This window comes from Peromyscus californicus, unplaced genomic scaffold (genome assembly GCF_007827085.1).
Source record: "Peromyscus californicus insignis strain IS unplaced genomic scaffold, ASM782708v3 Scaffold_16__1_contigs__length_79575227, whole genome shotgun sequence".
NCBI lineage: Eukaryota > Metazoa > Chordata > Mammalia > Rodentia > Cricetidae > Peromyscus > Peromyscus californicus.
Window position 1 is genome coordinate 69,924,683 of NW_026294458.1, and position 24,021 is coordinate 69,948,703.

A 24,021-nucleotide genomic window follows, 5' to 3' on the forward strand; every position below is an offset into this window, starting at 1 on the left:
GTTGAGAGGAGATGTGAGTTCAGCTGGATGTACCTGGGAGGATTCTGAGTTTGAATGTCATGCTGTGGAGAGCTGGGTTTATATATTCTCAGCAACAGGTGTGGTACCCAACAGTCTCATCCTTGATGCATCTGTGTGCTTCCTGGTTTACAAATGTGGAACTCAGTAATCTCTGTAATTGTTGTTGTATTAGTTGCATAGTTTTCTTCACAGTATATTTATGAGTTTTGTAACAAAAGCCAAAGAGCTCCTCCTGTCTACAAAATGCTATGACTATTTTATATTAATGCATGCCCCATGACAGCTATGGAAGCCCTTCCCATTCCTCTACTATGTGCTACCTACCTGTACTTGGTTGTACACTCCTGCCTCTGCTAGTGAATGTTTCTTCCCTGAAACTGGAGAAGGACATAGTGTTGTTTATCTGGATACTGGATCTGTTTCGATATGGATGGTAGCATCCACAAGAATGCTCCATCTTGTCAACCTCCATTACCATTCTGCCAAACTACCTTATGGTAATTTAGTGTGGTGGTAACAGAACACAATTATACCATGGATTATAGTTACACATTGTGTATTAAATTAAAGAAAGACAGAATCAAAATGGATAAAAGCAACATATTAAGAAGGGTAGCTAGAGACTGGGGGCAGTGCTGTGTATTTACAGGCAAGTGGTTGCAAAGTGTCTCAACAGAAACAGTCCCACTTGTTTAATGAAGGGAGGAAGTAACTATAAAAATAAAAATGAAGAAATAAGGAGGGACTTCACAATCTTTCCATTGAACTCTTTAATTGTTTTTTTGTTGTTGTTGTTTTGTTTGTATTTTTAAAAACAAGATTTTGCAATATTGTCCAGGCTCTCTTGGAATAAGTGTCCCTGCCCTTTTCTCCTCAGTGCAGAGATTGAAAATGTGTACCACTTGTCCTACAGCACTCTTACACTGAGGTTTGTCTAGTTTCAATATCTGAAGATTCATTTTTTGCAAATTAAACTTTTCTTATTCTCCTTCCTGCATTCATAATCATTGAGGTTCTAACCATTACAGTATGCTTCTGCTTCAAATGGTATTGGGTAGCCTGTGGCTTTATGTCAGTGCTGTATCCTTGTACCGGTCTACACTTGACTACCTAAATATGAAGTATATAAATATGTAAAGTTCCCTTCTCCTCCTCTTCTTTCTTTCCTTCCTTCCTTTCTTCCTCCTCCTCTTCCTCTTCTTCTTCTTCTCTTCTTTCCTTTTCTCTCTCTCCATCTGTTCTTCCTTCCCTCCTACCTCCATTTATCTTTTTATTCCATGCTTAAATTTTACTTTGTTGTCTATTTTCATCTCTGCTTTTTTATTTTTATTTTCCAGTTTTTTCTTTCCTAACAAACTATAGACTTAAAGTTGAAAATATGTTTAATAGACTTATTAAATTCTCACTGTATAACAAGCTTTTTCTATGCTCATTGATAGAATATTCTGTATTAAACTATGTAGAAATGATATTCAGATAGAATGAGGATGTACTACTATAATTTATGGTAAATTTTTCACTTTTTTCTAATACAATAGAGCCTATTTGCAATGCTCATAAAAGTCAAATGTATAGTAATAGGGAAAATGCTGTAATGGTAATGTAGACTTTATAAAAATCAAGGAGGGAAGATGTAAAGATACAAAGTTTTAGCTATTCCTTTTTTATTTCTGTTCTTCAAGAACAAAATTCATATTTTGTTATTTTTTGCTTCAAGATGAAGAACCTATCAATAAGATAATAATGAAAGTATTCTTTACTATTTAGGTTTTTGTTGCTGTTTCACAAATAACTCTAAGGTTTCTTGAGAACAAATAGGTGTTAAATACAAACAGTAATTCTTTAAGGCAAGAAATAATACAGTGAGTTCTTTTTCAGGTACCCTGCTTTCTATTCAAGAACCCTTCTGTAAGCTAGTTAATGTGAACAGTCTATCCCATTTTTGTCTCTATAGATCTATAATTTTTTCCTCATAAGTTGAGATAATGTTTAAAGTTTCTTGAAACGCTCTACCTTTGAACTAAATTCATCTGAGATTGTACTTTTTCATCTGTAGCTCTCTATGATTATTTTTATCTAATTTTTCATAGAAATGAAAAAAACTGGGATATTCACATAAAATGTAAGGCGCAGGAGACTACTCATGCAAAAACTTCTGACATTTGATTGTGTAGTCTCATCAGTAGATGATTAAAAGGTGTCTTTTGATGTTGGGGGTATTTCCAAAGAATCTCATCCACATAGAAAGTGATGACTTCAGAGCTACCTACTATCTCTTCTCTTTAAAATGTCAATGAATCTGTCACTTACAATCCCAGGATCTTGCTTTTGAAAATGATTTAGATTAGAATCTACATAAACAAAAACTAATATTTCCTGTATTGAGATTTCATAGTAACACTATTAAGAGCCAAAGAATGTATTCTTTTCATCATGTATCACCAAGTTAGAACTCTCTAATTCAAAGAGCATTTGACCACATGTGATCAAAAACACATTCATGACAGAAGTACTCCTACATGTCATTCTGAAGCACACTTCTCCCTTTAATAAATTCTTAACATTTTTCTCAAGAGATCACTTCAAAAAATTTATATGAGATCAGAGACACACTGCTTGATGTCTAATAAACATATTAATAAATCTTTTGGGCTGAATAGACAGCTCATCAGTTAAGAACACTTGTTACTCTTCCAGAGAACCAGTTTGATTCCCAGCACCCATGTCAGGCAGCTCACAACCACCAATAGCTCTAGCTCCAGGGTACCTAACTCCCTCTTCTAGCCTGTAGGGCTACCCACATGCACATGCATATGCACATACTGTCACACATATGTACACATGAACTAAAATAAAAATCAATCTTAAAAAATCCTGTACTTTCTTATAAATTTGTTCTAAAGTTAGTTGAAGACAGAAATTCCAGGGCCAGAGAGATAGGTCATGGTTCAGAACACTTGCTGCTCTTCCAAAGGACAGGGTTCAATTCTCAAGACACACATGGTTGCTCACAACTGTCTGTAACTACACTTCCATAGATTCACAACATCATCATCTGACCCTCCGAGTGCACCAGGCATGTACATGGTGCACAGATATTTGGGCAAACACCTATCCCCAAAACATAAAATAAAGTTTTTTTTAAAAAAAACATGGATTCCAATAATACTGTTTCAGAGGTGATTCTACAGAGGGAAATATGCTAGGAAATAGAGAAAATGAAGCAACTGTCAGCACACAAGCTCAATTCTTTTTCACAGGGGTTCAGCATACTTTCATGAATGTAAAAGTCATTAGGTAGAATTGTATAGAGCTTTTGGTAGTCAGTTTTCAATGTGTACCCAAGAGCTCTCATGGTGCTAACAGATGCTTTAAGGGTGAAGGGGGTGAGATGTTACTTTGAAATTCACAACTACAAGAAAAATGGAAAGAAATAAAGAAGGATGGAAGGATACAATAGATTGACAAGGAAACAGAACAATGTGAAAACATGTGAAGTAAGAGCTTTTTGTATCTCTGTGGAAAGCAGAGGTATGTGGCATCAGGGTGATAGTCAGTATTAGACAGACAAGCCAGACGCTCATAACCATAGCATCTGAACCTGTCCAAGCTTAACGGGTGAGGTCATCACCTTAAGGTGGTGGACACTGAGATTGGCACCCTCATAAGAGTCATTTCTGTGTCATGTGAACATAAATAAATATACAAAAGTTCTATAAAGTTATCAATTGCAGATTACTTAAAATACTGATTAATTTTCCCAGGAAAAACAGAAAAAAAATAGAGAAAAACATACAAATATGTGTGCATATATATGCCTATGTATATGTAGATGTGTGAATGCATACCCACTCACACAAACACACACTTCTAATCAGGGACATATCAAAAATTTGCAGAATCATAGAGATCTCACATGAGCCGGAACTGATCTGTTTAACCTGGAGCTGTGATGCCCTTAAAGTCATGTCCTGATTTAGGCAGCTGTGATTCAGGTGATAAGAAATTTCTACAGATTTACAAGACTACAGAACAAATTTGGTATTCTGGGCCTTTCAAGAACTTAGGGCCCTGGGAAATATCCCAGATCTTAGAAAGCCAATTCTGACAGGCAAAATTCAATTTCTAACGGGAAGATCTTTATAAGGACACAAGGACAGAAACCAAAGTATAAATTGCATCAGTTCTTGATTAGATTTAAATGATCTAGGCTGTGGGAGTCTTTATTCTAGCAGCCTGGCAGAATGAAAAGTAACAATCTCTAGAGGAGGACAAAAATCTCTTTCCACCTGAAATGTCTGTTATTTCTCAGAGCATGGAAGAAATGTGAGAAGCCTGAAACACAAGAGAGTGGTGGAAGTTAGACTGAATCCTAGGATTCACGGAAGGCCGAAGGAAACATTCAAAAGCAGTCATGTGTCACACAGCACTGATTCTCAGCAGTATGTTGCATCGATGATGGAGACCCTTAGGATTATGTTGCCTAGTGATCAAGCAGCCATATTTGTTTAAATACACCCTGACATTGGAAGTTATGAAACTTGCGAACAGCACATTTTCCCAAACTCACACCCATTATTCAGTGACACTGGACTACACCTATGCGAGGAATCTGACAATATGAAACAGGAACATTTTGTGTTCAAGAAATAATTATACCTGAGAACAAAAGATATGATTGAGAAATTTGATGGGAAAATAAAAATAATGCAACTGAATTTAACTCAACAGTTAAAAATGAAGTAACGAGTACTGGGATTAAAGGCCGGTGGATCTCTGTGAGTTCGAGGCCAGCCTGGGCTACCAAGTGAGTTCCAGGAAAGGTGCAAAGCTACACAGAGAAACCCTGTCTCGAAAAACCAAAAAAAAAAAAAAAATGAAGTAACAAATTTGAAAAAAGTATATGGATGGGGTACATCAGGATCCTAATGACAGCTACAGACACAGTGAACTAAATTCTGAGAAAAGGGAATTTCCAAACTAAAGGTCATGATAAAATGATTGAAAATAGAGAAAGGATGGTAAGAGGCTCATGGAGCTCAGTTAGAATGCATGCCTTAGTTATAACTGGATCTAGGAAACAAGGGCTGAATGAGGTAGGGGTAATATTTGAGGAGACAGTCAGTTAAGAATGTGCAAATATTAATCCAAGGTATCAGTGATGAAATAGTAAAAAAGAAGTGATTGTAATGTGTCTAGTCAACAATGAGGGCTAAAGATGGACTTGGCAGACGTAATTTGGATATAGACTACACACAGGCTCAAAAACAAGACTTCTGGTTTCTTTTTAATAAATCATCACAGAATTTAAGTCATTTTCTGTGTCAGCCCCATTTGACATTCCCAAGAGAATACATATGCCTGAATTTTGTGCTGTCCACTAACAATAGGCTTTCTTTATAATCCATTATAAACAAAATTTGATGTATTCAGAGACTTTATTTTTCTGCACCACTTTCTCCCTTAAACTGAGGGCTCAAGAGAAAAAGAAATGGTCCCCTTGACCTGTGCAAGATACAAGATCTTTGCTTAAGGGGGTAGGAAAAAACCAATGCCAAGGTTGGCCATCAGAGCCTACTAGGAATCCCTTTGCCTTCTCTGGCCTTAGCCATTATTTGGGAACAGACCATGACAAACAAGGTCATGCATAAATGTGGCTGGATTTCAGACCACAGCAGGAAGAACCATCGGGAATAAATGCCCTTGTGGCTAACGGTGGGAGAATCAAACCCTCCAGTCAGCCACACATAGTTGAGAATCCAGTATGACCTCAGTCCTCATATCACACACTGGATGTAAAATTTGTTCCCTCCTCTTCTCTAAAGTGTTTTATCTCCTTAGATTCAATTCCACAAAGGTTGAGACTTGTGACTCTCTTACATTTTGTCCCCTTGGGATCATGACACTGAGCATTGCCTTGCTCTCCCTTTTCCCAGTTTCAATCTTACTCAGATTTTCTTGGCCTCTACTGTTAACATGCTTTTGTGTGAAACACACAGGTAAAACTTTGTAATCTATATGGAATGATTTTGGAAAATGAGCATCAATGGCAATAGGAAGGGTTAATCTTTGATAGGTTCCATAGAATACTCAAAATAACACTCAGTTCATTAAAAAAAAATAGGAGATGCATGTTACTAGCATTCAATACCATAGAAATAAAAGTGTTTTCTTTCACCTTCTGACAAAACACATAAAAATTATGTCAAGAGGAAAAACAGGGATTTTCCTAGACATGATAGAATAAGCATCAGTGTAACACAGTCACTCATGGCATCTCTGACATAGCAATAGCTCATTGTCTTAACTATAAGAAAATTACAACGCCCGTAAATATACTGTGCAGAAAACTATTCAAATGCAACTACAATTACAGAGATTACTGAGTTCCACATTTGTAAACCAGGAAGCACACAGATGCATCAGGGATGAGACTGTTGGGTACCACACCTGTTGCTGAGAGTATATAAACCCAGCTCTCCACAGCATGACATTCAAACTCAGAATCCTCCCAGGTACATCCAGCTGAACTCACATCTCCTCTCAACATGGCCTACAGCTGCTGCTCTGGAAACTTCTCCAACCGCTCCCTCAGGCACTGTCTGCCCTCCTCACGTTCCTCCTGTGGTTCTTCCTACCCCAGCAACCTGGTCTACACCACTACCAGCTGCTCTCCCAGCACCTGCCAGCTGGGATCCTCTTTGAACACCAGCTGTCAGGAGACCTGCATTGAGCCCATCAGCTGCCAGAGGTCCTGTGTGGTGTCCAGCCCCAGCCAGACAGCCTGCTACTACCCCAGGAGCTTCACACCTTGCAGTCCCTGCCAGGGAACATATGCTGGGTCTCTAGGCTTTGGGTCCAGGAGCTGCTGTTCCCTGGGCTATGGATCTAGAAGGTGCTATTCAGTGGGTTGTGGAACCAATGGCTTCAGATCTCTGAATTGTGGAGTGTCTGGCTTCCCTTCCCTGGGTTATGGGTACAGATATTGCTACCCAAGTTACTTGGTGTCTCGTTCCTGTCAACCTTGTTTCAGACCAATCTGTGGATCAGGCCTCTATGGAATCAGCTGTTAATTCTTCATCTTCTCATATGTCAAAGTCCATGCTCTAAAGCTGCTGTTTTCCTGCTTAAGCCCTACTGATATCATATCATCTTTCCATTAACAGCTTCTTTCTTCTCCAGATTCCAGCAGATTATGAGATCAGTGGGTCACCTGAAATTATGCTTTACTTTCTGTACTATTGATATACACAGATTCTATTTGCTTTCTACCCAAGAACATTTGGAAAATGAAAATTTTCATCTAATAAATTTGTGCAATCTGATATCTTCATGTATTGTTCACGTTATTATTACTCCACTCATAGTTTTTGTTCCTATGGTTTGGAAGACTTAGAAAGATCGGTATGACTGTCCTGCTGAATTTGGGGACACGCAATTTTGCAGCACTTTGCTCTTCTTTATTTGGCAGTTGTCCATTCTAGGAAGACCGTCAAACAACAGGGCTCAACTAGAGTGTGAATTGCCTGAGATTAAAGTACATGAATTTCTGATGAGCCAGGAAATCAAAGCAATTAGAATGTGAACCAGAAATGCAAACACCAAGAATAAGATGTTACATAATTTACAAGGTGAAGTCTGTACATAAGCAAAATATTAAGTCTAGTATTTGAATGTAGATTTTCAGTCAGGAGAAAGTTGCTTTGAACAACTCTCAGGACAGACTGACATTTATGTATTGGTGTATATGCTCGTCTTCCTGCCTCCCATAGTTGGCTAACGACCCCTGCACCTCATCCGCGTAAGGACAATGGCAATAATCTTGGTTCAGGAAATGCTACGAGCCTCCTACCACCTCCCAGACTCAACTCCAGTCAACTAAAGGGAAAGGCAATGTTTCTATGAAGAGGTTTAATTTACTAGGCTTGCTCTATGTCTCAAAAAGAGTTGGGTGCAATTCACATGACATAATATCTTAAAGATTTAAGATTACATATATTATGGGCATTCAAGGAGGCAAAAAGGCAAAAAAATCACTCAAAATATTCATTTTTTAATGACCTACCAGAATGCAATATTCTAGAAACATTTGGGCCATTTGTAAAGATGCTTGGAATTGTCTACTTCTATGTCTGATACATGATATAGGGAAGGAAATTTTTTCCCTTACCTTATCTTTTATTGGTTAATGTTCATAATTTCCTGGATTCTCATAACTGTTATAGGGAGAAATGACAGCAGATCCTTTCTTGTAAAATTTGATATAAACAGGTATTGTTTATATTGTATTATGTATCCATAATAAATGCAAATAAAAACAAACAAAACCAAGGAAGCTAATGAGATAGGTGTAATAGAGTAAATCAATCCATGTGAAGTGATTTCCAGAATAACAGAAGCTCCAGAGACTTTTGGCTCTAGGGTTGCATATATATTTTTGCAAGCTCAAGAAATTATACCAGGATTTGATCTAAAAACTTTGACAAACTTCAGACTCATTTTGTACTTCATTTCCCTCCTGTCTGAAATACAAAATCTTTTTTTCTCACACATCTAATGGTTCAATGAGAATTCTTTCTCCAGTATTACCTTGATCTATGGAGCATGCTATCACAAATGATTGCACATAGGCCATGTTATTATATACACCGCCTCTATAAAAAAATGACCATAAATACAAGGATGCAACAGAAAGTGGCAAAGGCAATTATTCAATAACTAGGGAAAACTTTGATTGTCAACATTATTTGGAACACACACACACACACATATATGGAACATACACACACACACATATATATGTATATATATATGTGTATATATATATATATATATATATATATATATATGGAACATGTACATATAATTAAATTTCTATTTTCCCATATTGCTGGAATGTTGCCACTTGGTTGGAAATAATGCTACCCACCTACTATGTCTATCATGACTGTAAATGTATTTCATCACAGGATTCTCACTTTATTTTATTTACCATGACATCATCAGTACTTGTGGCTTTTATCACCACTGAAACAACAGCAGCAAAACTTTGGAAAGCTTTATTAGGGTTCCTTGGTTGGATTGTGAAATCAAATTGCCGGAATTAAATATGTATTTGAAACACTTGCCAACCCTGAAGTGAAACTGGCTGCTTTTATCTTCAGTGATATTTTCCCTTTGCTAATGACATGGGAACATATAGTTAGTGAGTTTCATTTGTTGTGCCCAGGTCGCAAGACCCCCCAAGCAAGACCACCACAGAGCCAATATTCGATGCAAGCACACAGAGGTGTTTTTAATAACAAAGCAAGCCTGTCCAAGCACTGGACATAGCGGGTCGAGGATTAAAGCCCTGAGCATTCACTTTAAGGGGATTATATAGGAAAGGTTTACATGCAGAGAGCTACATATCTTGGGATTGGACGGGTGCGGGGTGGGGGGTAGGGGTGAGGTAGTTCTTTGAAGTTACTGGCTGAACTATAAGCATGAGGTTACTGACGGCTAACTGGATTCAGGGTATCTACAGAGACATAAATTTTTTGCTCCCTATATCCTGCTTTTGCTGAACCCAGGATATACATATTTAGATTTATTGTTCCAGTCCTATTTTCCCATAAGTTCAGTTTCTGGTCAGTTCAGTCCATTACTCCCCATATCCTGTTTTACCAAGTCCAGGATATATAGATTTATTGTTTCAGCCTTATCTTCCCATGAGTTCAACTTCTGGTCAGTTCTAAAACTGCTGGTCAGCAAATACCTTTAGAGGTGTGTAGGGCATGGGGGAGCGTCTCTCAAGATGGCTACCAATTTTTCTCTTTCACATTGTTTGGTATTTGGTATTTTGTGGTTGTTGTTTGTCTTTCTTATTTCTCTAAATAAGTAAAAAATATTCTATTGACATGAGTGAAAATGATTGAAAACAAGTGAAATATATATCAAAGTACTTTGTCAACACATCTTTGTACCTACTACTATAGATGACCATCTTTTATAGCAATTCTTCTATTTTTATTCTTTTGAAGAATACACAGGAACTGTGTTCTAGTATTTCCTCAAATTGAGTTGTTTCATTGGGTTGGAAGATCCTAGGTTTTCCTATAGATTTCTCATACACCTTTCATTTTTGTTAAGCATTTTGAAGTCATGGTTACTCATCCCCCCCACTCCCTCCATACCTGAACTCTGCCACCTTTGCTATTCCCCTGCTCCGCTTGTATTATCCATGCCAACTTAAGCTACTCACCCCAGTGGCCCCTTTCTAGTATCATGGCTTCCATGTATTCTCTAGGCTAAAATATAGAAAACAGCATTTTCAAAGCTAGAATCCATCAGCGAGACAGCATAGGGGAATTATAATTTTGTGGCAGAGAGATCTCACCCAATATGATCTGTTCCCATTTCCTTCCACTTACCCACATGTTTCATTGTCGTAGAATATTATTTTAATGTATGTTACTTTTGTTTATGCCCTGAAACTTTGTTTAGTGATGCAAAAAAAGACATGTTACCTTTGTTTGACAAATAAAATTCACCTGAGATCAGGAGGCTGAGTCAGCAACTAGCTGACAGGAAGTGGTAGGGAGGAGCCAGATGGAGAAGAGTTTTTAAGGAGGGGAAAGGGGAAGCAAGAGGGCTTTCGGGGAGATGCAAGCCAGGAGAGGAGGTGAGCAACTTGCTATTCAGCATCTCCTTGGAGCAGAATTCCACCTCAACCTTTGACTCTTGAGTTGTTTAGAGGGACAGAGATTTAGATAAGTTCCCTTCCTAACTTTGAAAGAGTCAGTGCCTGAGGGAACAGAATCCCCTGAGGTTGCAGCCTTTGCAGCCGAACCACTGCTGGTAGTAAGTACCATATTTTTACCCATCATTTGATATACATCTTGTTTGATTGGATTTCCTACAAGTTGTGAATGGAACCAGGAGGAATATGGATGTACAAGTATCTCTGTTGTAGGATATTGTCTCTTGACTATATGCCCAGAAATGATTGTAGCTAGGTATTGTTTTACTTCTGTTTCCAGTTTTTGAGAAATCTGTGGTGATATTGTGTTCCCCAAAATATTGTATACCCTAATAAGCTTATCTGGGGTCAGAGAACAGAACAGCCACTAAACAGACATAGAGGCCAGAAAATGGTGGCACTCACACCTTTAGTCCTAGCCTTCTGGAGACAGAGATCCATCCGGATCTCTGTGAGTTCAAGGTCACACTGGAAACAGCCAGGCATGGTGACTCACCCCTTTAATCCCAGGAAGTGAGCCTTTAATCCCAGGGAGTAATGGCAGAAAGCAGAAAGGTATATAAGGCGTGAGGACCAGGAACAGAGCTGGTTAAGCGTTTGGCTTTCAGCAACAGTTCAGCTGAGATTCATTCTGGATGAGGACTCAGAGGCTTCCTATCTGAGGAAACAGGATCAGCTGAGGAACTGGCAAAGTGAGGTTAGCCGTGGCTTGTTCTGCTTCTCTGATCTTCCAGCATTGACCCCACCATCTGGCCCTGGGTTTGTTTTTATTAATAAGACCTGTTAAGATTCCTGCTACAGAAATCTCCAGACCAATTCCCACAATGATTGTATGAGTTGACACTACCACCATCAGTGTATAATAGTTTCCTTTCAATACATCTACAAGGGTACATTCATGGTCATTTGTATTCTTGATCCTACCAGTTCTGAATGGGGTAAGATAGAATCTTAAAGTGATTTAAAGCTGTATTTCCCTGATCGTTATCTATATTGAACAGTTGTTGTTGTTGTTGATGTTTAAGTCTTAGCTAGCCATGTGTTTTTCTTGTTTTGAGAATTCTGAAAGTCCATACCTGTACATGTAAGTTAAAACCCACTCCCTACTTTATCCAACAGTTTCAGAGTATCAGACCATATGTTGGAGTTTTTCATCCATTGGTAGTTGAATTTTGTGCAGGGTGAGGTATAGGGTTCTGTTTACATTTTTCTGCAAGTCAAAATGCAGGATTTCAAGCACCACTTGTTGAAGATGCTGACTTTGCTCCAATGTATTATTTTGTTGCTTCCGTAAAACTCAGGTGGCTGTATTTTTACGTTACAAATTGTATCTTCTACTCTTTTTCATTTTTTATTAATCTTTATACTTTTTTATGCCAATGTCAGGCTGCTTTTAATGTTATGCCTTGATGGTATAATTTGAAATTGAGTATGTTGATACATCTTTTTTGCTCAAAGTTACTTTGGCTTTTCTTAGTTATATCGCTGCATAAATTTTCATATTGATTTATCTATGTCTGTAAGGAGTGGGCCTAGAATTTTGGTTATGATTTCATTGAATTTGTAGATTACTTTTGGAAGGATGGCCATTTTCACAAGATGGTTGGTTTCTTCTAATCCATGTGCATGGAAATTCTTTTCATCTTCTAGAGTCTTCTTTAATTTATATTCTTATTGTGTTAAAGTTTTCATTGTAGAGTCCTTCATTTCCTTATTTATGTTGATTATGAAGTATATTTCTGTTACTGTGAACAAGATTGGTTACTTGATACATTTTTAGTGTGTTCTGTGCTGGGTATATAGGAAGGCTATTGATAGGCACATGTTTATTTAGCCACTTTTCTGAAATTACTTCTTAGTTCTAAGGGTTCTTTTTATAGAATCTTGGGTGTCTCTTATGTGTAGAATCATATTATCTGAGTATCGGGATAGACTGACTTTTTGTTTTCTTATTTGAATCATTTTATTTATTTTTATTTCCTTTTCACTGTAAGACTGTAAACACTATGTTGAATGGGAGTGAAGGGATGGACACCTTTCTTTTTTGCCAATCTTAGTGAATGCTTTCTGTCTCTTTCCATTAAATATGTTGGCTATAGGCTTGTCATATGTGAGCTTCGATTATGTTGACATGATCTCCCCCATCTTTAACTTCTTCATGATATTTATCGTAAAGGAAAGTTGTATTATTCCAAAGGCAATTTCTGAATCTATTGATGTTCACATATTATTTCTGCATTTGGGTGCAATTGTGTGACAGATAATGTTTATTGATGTAGATTTGTTCAACCAGACCCGCATTTTTGGAATGAAGCCAACTTGGTCATGATATTTTTGATATAATATTGAATTTGATTTTCCAGTATTTTGTTAAGAGTATTTTCATCTACGTTCATTAGACACATTGGTCTGTAATCTTGTTTATTGTTGTGACTTTTTCTGATTAGGATGTCAGTGTGAAACTGGTTTCATAAAAAGAATTTTGTAACCTTCAGCCCTTTTCCATTTCATAAAACAGTTTAAGTAATATTAGTGTTAATACTTATTTGCTGTTCTGGTAAAATTCTGCGATAAATTTATTTAGTCTTGTGCCTTTTTTGTTTGAGGAAGTTTTTATGACAGCCTGAATCTCATTGATGGTTACAGAACTTTTAAAATCATTTATTTCTCCTTGGTTTAATTTTGATATGTCATGTGTACCTATAAATTCTTTAGCTTTTAGATTTTCCAGTGCAGTAATATAGAGCATTGTGTCCTATATTTTTGTGCTCAGTTTGTTTTAGAGTCTCACTGGTATTTTTTGAAGTCTCCTTTTCCAATTCTAATTGTATTCACTTGTGTATTCTCTCTTTTTATTTTGCTTATATTAGCTAAGTCTGTTAATTTTCTTTGTTTTATTAAAGAACTAACTTATGTTTTTATTGATTTTTTTGGTTCTGTTTCTTTTTTTCTACATAATTTTTTCTGATTTTAATTATCTTTCAATGTACTACATTTAGGTTTAGTTTTTTTTCTTGGCATTTCTAAAGATGTAAGGTATATTCATAAGCAATTGGTTTTAAATTGTTCAAAATTATGATGTAGACACTTGGTGATATAAAATTTATTTTTAGCATGTCCTTCTTTGTGTTCCAAAGATGTTGGCATGTTGTGTTTTCATTTTAATGTGATACTAGGAATTCTTTTTCGTATTGATTTCTTCAGTATCACAAGTATCATATAATAGTGTATTGTATACTCTCCTTCAGTTTGTATACTTTCTGTAGTTTCTATGATTGTTGGCAACTAGCTTATTTACTCTATTGTGATTAAATGAAATAACTGAGTTATTTCAACTTCCTTTGTATTTATTGAGTTAGTACAGGCACTAGTAGACTCTCATATGAATAATAAATTATTTTAAAAAGGAAATAAAAAATGTATCCAACAAAATGTTCTAGATGCTTAAGTTCCCATGCAGAAGCAAAACCCACATAATATTATTACCAATTTCCTAATGAGAAAAGCCTGGAAAAAATTCCAGACAGAATTCAGAGTAGTGATTTTAGCTATGTTGAAACAACTGAACAAAGACATAGATATAATCCAAGAATAAAAAAAGCAAATAGCTGGGTGAAATGAGAAATCCAATTCTAAATATGAAAGCAGGATTTAATAAAGAAATGGAATTACTAAAGAAACCTAAGCTGAAATGATGCTGGAAAAAAACTCAGTAAGTTACATAAAAACCTCAGTGGAAAGTCTCATTAAAAGAATAGAGCATGTGGAAAATATAATGTCAGGACTGGGTGGCAAACAGTAGGAAATGGCTCATCCAGCAAACTTCAATTATAAATTTTAAAAAGGGTGTAAATGGAGCATAGAAGAGATTTGGAACAAGACAGGAGGGAAGAACATTCAAATTATGTTCATAGAAGAAGGAGACTATATTATTTATATTTAAATTCTTTTAAATATAAATAAGGAGATATCTATACAGGTACAAGAGGGTTATTGAATATCATATTTTCAGGATAAGCATAGAAGCACCACAAGACATCAGTAAGACACTGAAAACACAGAATAATGAAAGTATATTAAAATCTGTAGAAGACGAAGGAAGGCTCATTAAAATAATACATGATTGTTAGATAGAAACCTTTAAGGTCATAAGTTCTTAGAAATATGTAATCCAATTTATAGTTCTAAAAGAAAAAAAAACCCTGCCAACTTATACTGTTACACCCGGAAAAACTATCTATTAAATTAAAAGAAAAGTAAAAATTATCTGCAAGAGCAGAATGAAGTAATTTATGACCACAAGCCTGCTCTACAAAGCATACTGGAAGAAAATATTTGGACTGGGGAGAAGGATAAACAGATTCAAAGGGACATGGACATTTAATAAGCAAGAGCAAATGAGTAAATCATAAGTATAGGGACACCTGCCCCCCCAAAAAAATCCCAAATGATAAAAAATACAAAACTTTCAGGGATAACTCAATGATCTCAATTTTTCAAAGAAAATGTTACTAACTAGTCAATTGAATTAAAAAGCAAAATCCATCATTGTTATTGCTCTAGTAAATGCATCTTGCCATTAGCAGTAGATACCATATTAAGGTAAAAAGGATAGAAACCAGTATATCAAGATATAGACCTGTGAAATAAGCAGTTGTAGATAACTTCCCAGCTGATAAAATCAACTTTAGTAACTAAAACTTTTTAGAAGATGAAGTTCTCCATACTCATTAAAGGAACTTCATCAAGAGGATATTGCAATTCTAGCGTACACACACAAAAACAAACAAACAAACAAACAAACAAACAAAAACCTGTTGCAGAATATTTGATCACATTGTGAACTCTAAGATTGCATTATTTACTGGGAAAAAAAAACCCTGTTTCTAGTTGTGGTGTGTCTCAGCTTTAACACATACCTATAATCCAAGAGCTCTCTGCCTATTGTAAACAGGATTAAATAAAAATAATATTCCATAGGCCAGAAAGTAAAGCAAGCAACCACTTGACAGGAAGTAACCATAGAGAGTAAGAAGGAGTCAGGAGGATGGGTAGAAAGACAAACAGGACATAGAAGGATTGGACATTGCATTGGAGGAGTTTTGTTTGAGACAATGTAAGAGGTCAGAGAAAGCTCCTTTTCTGGGTTGTTGGAGGAAGAAGAAGGTCAGCCAGGTGCTTTCTCTGCCTCTCTGAGCTAACAGGTTTTCACCACAGCATCTGGCTCCCAAGTCTTTATTGGTAAAGCCAACTGACTGACATTTTGTTAAAGACAACATGACACTCCAATGAATGGCATGACCAAATAAACAGATAAACCACACCAGCTGTGGACAAACTGAGAAGCCATCAGATTTGGTAAGACACCTGGGAAGTCCTCAAGGAGAGAGTTAAGTAAAGTTAAAAGGAAAATGCTTTCCCGTGTTAGGGACGGGAAATATTATAATACAGGGTGTTAGGGCCCCATAAAATGCTGCTTTAGATGGTGTGAAAAATAGAAGCAGAGAATGAAAAGATAAATGACATAACTGAGATAAGTGACATAATGTCGAACATAATTATTATCAGTCTGGTAGTTTATAATTTATCCTTAGTAGCCATAATGTCTTTTTTTTTGCTAAGTATGCAAGATGGATTGATAAGATACAAGCCTTAGAAAAACTTATAAATGAAAATAAGAAAAGTACTTAGACACAGACAGAGGAATTTTTATAATAACCTACTACCACATGAGGAAACTGAAGAGGGGCAGCCCAAGGTTGTTAGAAAACCAACCTTATATTATCCACTTACTGTACAGGAAGTGCCAGCAGATTATAGGCACCCCTGAGGTGATATAGAAGTTAAATGGGCCGGGCGGTGGTGGCGCACGCCTTTAATCCCAGCACTCGGGAGGCAGAGCCAGGTGGATCTCTGTGAGTTCGAGGCCAGCTTGGGCTACCAAGTGAGTTCCAGGAAAGGCGCAAAGCTACACAGAGAAACCCTGTCTCGAAAAACCAAAAAAAAAAAAAAAAAAAAAAAAAAAAAAAAAAAAAAAAAGAAGAAGTTAAAAGGAATCCTTTAGAAATATTAGATTTGAGGAGATTTAAGGAAGTAGTCATTTTACATGGTATGCATTCACCCTATGTGAAGCAGATGTCAAATTCGTGGGCAACTCAGAAAAGAATTTTTCCCCAACACTGGAAAGATTTTGGCAATAGCAATATTGGAAGCTGGTCCTCAGTTAAAATGGTGAAAATTTTAGAGGTATTACTATTTCCTAAGATCAGTTTCTAGATGAAGGTCAATATGGTGAGTTACAAAGGCAGCTTGAATTTGGTGATCACACCTTGACCATACGTTGTTTAGCACCTTTAAATTCTTAAGACAAGGTTGAAGAATTAAGAGGTCTGGGTTATTTACTAGAATTATACAAGGGCCAAAAGAAGCCTTCCCTGATAGTTGGAAAAGATTGATTCATCTGTAAATAGAATATTATCAGATCCAGAAGTCAGACAAATATTAATTGGTTCTTTGGCTTTTGAAAATGCTAATTCAGAATGCAAAGGGGTGATTGAGCCTTTAAAGGCAAGATCAGCACCAATAGATGAATGTATTAGAAATACTTCTGATATTGGATCTCATGTTGATGATGCTATTCTGATAGAAGAAGTAATTTCTAAAAGTTTTAAGAAAAAAAAAAGTCAGATATTTTAACTGTGGTAAGCAAGGTCATTTGAAAAGGGATTGTAGGCAAGGCATTTCCAGAGACAATTTTTTTTCTAGTAATAATCCAACCAGAATGCCCCAGGCTTCTGGAGTATACAAAAGGTGTGGCAAAGGGTAGCATTGGACCAATGAATGCAGATCAACAAGGGACAGTCAAGGTAACCCTTTCCATTGGAAACTGTGTGAGGGCCTGCCACAGGCCCCAATATCAAATGTTGTTCAATCATTCCCTATTAGTATCAGAGAAACTCATCCACAGAGCAATTAAAAGATATAATGCCTGCTGTCAAAAACAACACTGCTCTGGATGTAATCAAGGATAGAAAAGCTTCAGTAGATGAAAAAAAATTCAAGAGAAACCATAAAACAAGTATTATGACTATAATTGATATAAATGATCAGAGACCAAACCTAAAAATACAAAAAAAATGGCATTAAAATTGAAATTTTATTAGACACAGGAGCATTTTTGTAACAATAATTTCACCAAAATCTTAGCATCCAGATTGGCCTCTTTTTAGGGTAAACATTAATCTTCTAGGGATTGGAACTTTACCTCAGGTAAAACCAAGTGCAAGATGGCTTGAATGTATAGAGCAGAAGGACAGATAGGAAATTTAAAGCCATACATGGCTAATATAGCCATGAATTGAGATGTGATTTATTGCAACAATGGAAAACACAGATTAACATTCCTAAACCTCAGACACAAACCGTAAAATAAAGAATGCTTCTGATCAAATATTAAAAAGTATTATCAAGAGCAATCACAGACTGTTCAGGTTGTACATAAGCAGGGCACCACAGCTGTTGGTCTTTCAAAGGTACCAGCTACCTCACCTTGAAAGTGGTTAAATGACAAACCTGTGTGGGTGGAACAATGGCCTTGGACACCAGAGAATTAAAGGCAGTAGAACAGCTGGTACAGGACCAGCTAAATGTTTAACATGTTGAAGAATCAACTAGTCCTTGGTATTCTCATATATGTGTTACTAAAAAGAAATCTGGAAAGTGGAGAAGGTTAACAGATTTGAGAGCCATAAATAAGGTGATTCAGCAAATGAGTTCTTTACAGCCTGGAATTCTCTTGCCTTCTTTGTTACCTAAATGATGGTCTATTACAGTGATTGATTTAAAAGACTGCTTTTTACTATACCTTTATAAGAACAGGATGAAGGAAAAATTTCTTCCACTAGAAATGTTAAATAACTCCACCTTGTGTCAGTACTTTGTAAAATAACCTTAAGAAATATTTCATAAATAGTTTCCTCAATCTGAAATTTATCATTATATGGATAATATATTACTGGCTGATTCAGATACAGATACTTTCGGGGAAAATGTTCAATGAAGTAAAGAGAATTTTGCCTTGCTGGGCATTGCAAATTGCTCCTGAAAAAAATAGAAAGATGAGACTCTATCAATTATCTAGGATATGATAGGCTTACATAAAATTTCGCTACAGAAAGCACAAATCAGAAGAGATCAATTATGAACTCTTATTTTCAAAAATTGCTAGGAGATATTAAATGGCTAAGGCCCACAATTAGATTAACTACTCAAGAGCAAAGTAATTTCTTTCAAACTTTATAAGATGATAAGGACATAAGTAGTACAAGAAATTAGTCAGCTGAGGCTGAGCAAGAATTGGTCCTGATAGAATAGAAATCATAGGATGAACCTGTGAACCACCTGGATCCAAAGCTTGATTATATTTTAGTTATTTTGCCTTCTACTCATTCTTTTGTAGGAATTTTTATGCAGAGAGAAGATAATATCTTAGAATGGATATTTTTAGCACACAAACAGAATAAAAAATAAAGACCTGTATAGAAAAAGTTTCTGAATTGATTATGAAAAGAAAAATGAGACTTCTTCATTTAGCAGAAATAGACCAAACAGAAACTGTGGTTCCCTTTACCAATACTGAAATGGCCTGTTATGGGCAGAAAATGAACACTGGTAAAAAGAACTTGGAATAATTTTTTGAGAGAAATTAACAATAAATATCCCAAAAATTTATAAAAAGAGATAATTGTATTCTACCCGATATAGTAAAAGGGACACCAATTTCTGGAGCTCCTACATTCTATACTGATGCAAATAAATCAGGAAAGGCAGGCTATAAGCCAGGAAAAATAAGTAAAATTGCAAAAATCCCTTATAATTCAGTCTAAAAATCAGAGCTGAATGCCATTCTTATGGTATTATTAGAATTTCCTGAATCTCTTAATATAGTTACTGACTCTCAATATCCAGAAAGAGCTCTTTTACATATTGAAACACTGAACTTATTCCAAATGATTCAGAAGTAACTTATCTACTCATTCAACTATAAGTAATCAGAAATAGAAATCACCCATTTTATATAACACATTTCAGAACCCATATATGTCTACCAGGCACTTTAATATAAGGTAATGATGAAATTGATAAGCTATTAACAGGAAATGTGCTAGAAGCCTCAGAATTTCATAAAAACCCCATGTTAGCATCAAATGTATGAAGAAGATTTTTGTATTACTTGGCAACAAACAAAGGAAATTTCCTATTTGTTTTTTGTATAACCAAACTCAATTACCTGCAGGAAGTAACCCAATAGGTACTGAAAGATATGAAATTTGGCAAGTGGTTGAGTTTCATTTTGCAGAGTTTGGAAAATTAAAGTATGTGCACCATACCATGGATGCATATTCAAGATTTCAATGGGCAACTGCTTCAAGTTCTGAAAAGGCTGATTCTGTAATTACACATTTATTAGAAGTTTTGGCTATTATGGAGATAACTGTACAAATTATGCTTGCTGACAGTGCTCCAGCAAATGTCTCCAGTGAATGAAACAGTTTTTTGATTTTACAATTTAAAGCATATTACAGGTATACCACCCAACTCTATAGAACAAACAATTACAGAAAGATTTAATTGAACTCTAAAAGATATGCTTAATAAACAGTAAGGGATAATTAAGATACCCAGAAATAGATTGCACAATGCTTTATTAACTTAAAATGTTACAAGAAAGTAACAACAGCTGTGGAGGGAGACTGGATAATAGAAAAAAAAACAAACTGCTGAACTGAATCACCCTGTATATTTTAAACATGTATTGACCTCAAAATGGAAACCAAGATATGTGTTATGTGGAAAAGATGTTTTTCCTTTGTTTGCTAAGTGGAAGAAAAGCTGTGAAAACAATCAAGAGTGATAAAGATTAAATTTGAACAGGAGAGACCTCATGATATCCATTATTAGGGTATCCTCTGTTTCAATATTGGTCAGGGTTGCATATGCAAAGAAAAACACAGAGACGGTGATAGTTTATCAGACAGCTTGGTCATTCAATTGAAACTAGCTTAAAAAGACTAACAAATGCCTTTCATTTGAACAGGCATGAAAAAATAAACATAAAAAACAATAATGTTTTCAAATGATAATTTACCAAAGGCACACTAGCCTTACTGCCGTGAAATAACAAATGGGTTTTCTCAAACCATGGGTCTTAATTCCATGTTAGAATGTTAGACTGTAGGTTGCCACATGGCCCATGCCATCTTGGATGACATCTCTTGAGTTTTCTTCTTTAACAAAAAGCACATTTTTGTTGTTTGCTATTAAAAACACAGTTAAAAGGTGGGCGGTGGTGGCGCACGCCTTTAATCCCAGCACTCGGGAGGCAGAGCCAGGCGGATCTCTGTGAGTTCAAGGCCAGCCTGGGCTACCAAGTGAGTTCCAGGAAAAGCACAAAGCTACACAGAGAAACCCTGTCTCGAAAAACCAAAAAAAAAAAAAAAAAAAAAAAAAAAAAAAAAAAAAAAAAAAAACACACAGTTAAGAGATTTAAAATATTTTAAGGAAATTCAAAGGGTTACTACAGTTCAAACTTGTTTTCTAAATCTCTAAGAGTTGGAGTGATTTAGAGCTAAGATAAAATATTTGAGCAGGGCAGTGGTAGCCCATGCTGTTACCCTAACAGAGATAGGTAGACTTCTATAAATTAGTTGTTTTCTAAATTCTAGAGTTACAGTGAACAAGATGGTGGTAAGGCATGCCTTTAATCCCACCATCCAGGGACAAAATTCAGATACAGCTCCTAATTGGTATGTTTGTACACTAGAGAAATCACACACCATATTTACAGATTATTATAAAAACCTTCTACAGGATTACTAGAAAGGCAACTAACTTCCACTGGGGACAGGAACAAAGAACAACTTTTGTGACTGCTGGAAAGCTCTTCTTGGTGCCTGCAACCCTGACCAATATTGAACCAGATGATACCCTAATTATGGATATCATAATTATTTCTAAATGGCCAACTATGGACATTTCATAAAGCCAAAAGGAATCCACCAACATTTGCCTGTGGGCTTCTATTGCAAAGACTTTCCATATATGGACAAAAAAATATACTCTCTTTGAGATGAGGCATTGAGGACCTTATACTCAGCCATTGCCAACCACCCTATGGTTATTGAGTGCCCTTACAATGATGGATTGGATCTGTTCTTAGAATCTTTCACAGGCTTAGCCACAGAAGGAAAGGTATTACAGTGGAACAGGTACCTCTCTGAATTCCTTTGTCACCAAGATGTGATAGCAAATGGGTCTGTGCCTCCCAGCACTAAACATTGAGGAAATAGCTCAGTTGCCTATAATCCCCATCCCTAAACCACTCATCCCTCCCCCAAAAGAGGCACCTATTGGACTATGGAGACCATTGAAATGGTCAAATTTGTCTAGTAGTGCATGTTTTACAGATGATTCACCAACCACTGATGGAACCAAAGCTTAATGAAAGCAGCAGCCTATAGACCAGAGGATGGAATGGCCAGTACTGAGAAAGGAAGCACAAAATCAGCACAACACACTCAACTAATAGCAGCACTTTTGGCTATAAGACAAACAAGTAGGAAAGCAAAAGGAAAAATCTCTATTTTCTCCAATTTATTGCATGTGCAATGGTATAGGTATATGGTCATCAAAATGGAAAACTTCTAACTGGCAGATTATGGCAAGATATCTGGCCATGGGAGGCATGAATGGAAAAGTCACATTCTAGCAAAATTTAGTAAAGACATCAAATTTTATGTAGCTCATACAAGCAACACACACAAAATGTTTGAAAATAATAAAATAGTGGATAAAGTAGCATCATGTTTAATTAAGACTTGAATATTAAAATTTTCCAGGGAAAAAAATCAAAATAAATCAGGAAGAGTGATCGACTAAACGCTGGAAAAAGTCGAAATTTTACCCCTAATACTGAAAAATAAGGGAAAATGGAGAACCAAATTAAACCAGGACAATCCTATGAGAATAACTATTATAAGGAATCAATAGTCATGCAGTTGCTCACACCTTTAACCCCAACAACTTGAGAGGCAGAGGCAGGCTCAAAAGAATTACACTGATTTAAATTTTAAATCTACTTGTAAAAGGCAAGCTGCAATTCAAAGTGAATTCCTTTCTGATCTAAAAATAAATACGTTTAAACCTTGAAATCATATATATAAAGAGAATGGGGAATATAGGTACATTTGTCCATACATATTTAAGGTATCTTTAGTTTTAAAATTTCAGAAGAATTTTTTTAATTGAAAGATAATACTTTTTTTTGTTGCCAAAATCACTTTGCCCTAGGGAAAATATAACCTGTCTGCTGTGGGATAATGCTTTTGTACATTGATTTAATAAAACACTGATTGGCCAGTAGCCAGACAGGAAGTATAGGTGGGATAGGCAGAAAAGGAGAATTCTGGGAAGAGGAAGGCTGAGTCAGGAGATGCCTGCCAGCTGCCCAAGGAGCAACATGTAATGGAACATGGGTAAAGCCATGGAAAATGTGATGATACATAAATTAATAATTATGGGCTAATTTAAGATATAGGAGCTAGCTAGCAAAAGGCTCGATCCATGGCCATGCAGTTATAATTAATATAAGCCTCTGTGTGTTTACTTGGGGGTCTCAAGTGGGAGAGATTTGTCCTGACTGCTGGCAGGCCAGGACATAGGAAAACTTCTGACTACACCTGTCAAAGAAAGGAATTCCCCAGATTTACAGATGGGGCAGAGTTTTGCTTTTATCCTTTCAGGTAACTAAAAGCATCCAACAAAAGAATCAGAGACCACTTGACAAGTGAAACATCTAAAGAAAGAAAACAGATCACCAAGGGAACATATTCCAAGAAAAAGAATATATTGCTTAAGTAGTATCACCCACCTCCAGCTGATCAACCTGGAATCCCAACTTGGAGACCCAGATTAGCACTGGCACCCACACTACCATCTTGCCCTAGTGGTTGCCCCTTCCTGCTGGACAACCACCTGATGTTGACTACTGTGTTCTATATAATCAAGATTGCCACTAAGCTGACAAACACTACCCCAAAATCAGCTTTGGACTACACACTACTGAGGACATTAAAATTTCTGAATTCATATGAGACTGTCATGAACATTTTACAGTGCTTTGAACTCAGAAATACTCAATCCTAAAACTACTAAATACAACCAAGTTGGATATTGTGGAAAGCTAGACAGGAATAGCTTCA

General features: G+C 36.2%; 1 protein-coding gene across 1 annotated transcript; it reads left to right on the forward strand.

The window, feature by feature from the left end:
• The first annotated feature begins 6,569 nt into the window (after nucleotides 1-6,569).
• On the forward strand, nucleotides 6,570-7,094 carry LOC128111588 (keratin-associated protein 13-1-like). Its single transcript, XM_052739833.1, has one exon. It carries the CDS (start codon nucleotides 6,570-6,572, stop codon nucleotides 7,092-7,094), a length of 525 nt encoding a protein of 174 aa, XP_052595793.1.
• The last annotated feature ends 16,927 nt before the right edge of the window (nucleotides 7,095-24,021 follow it).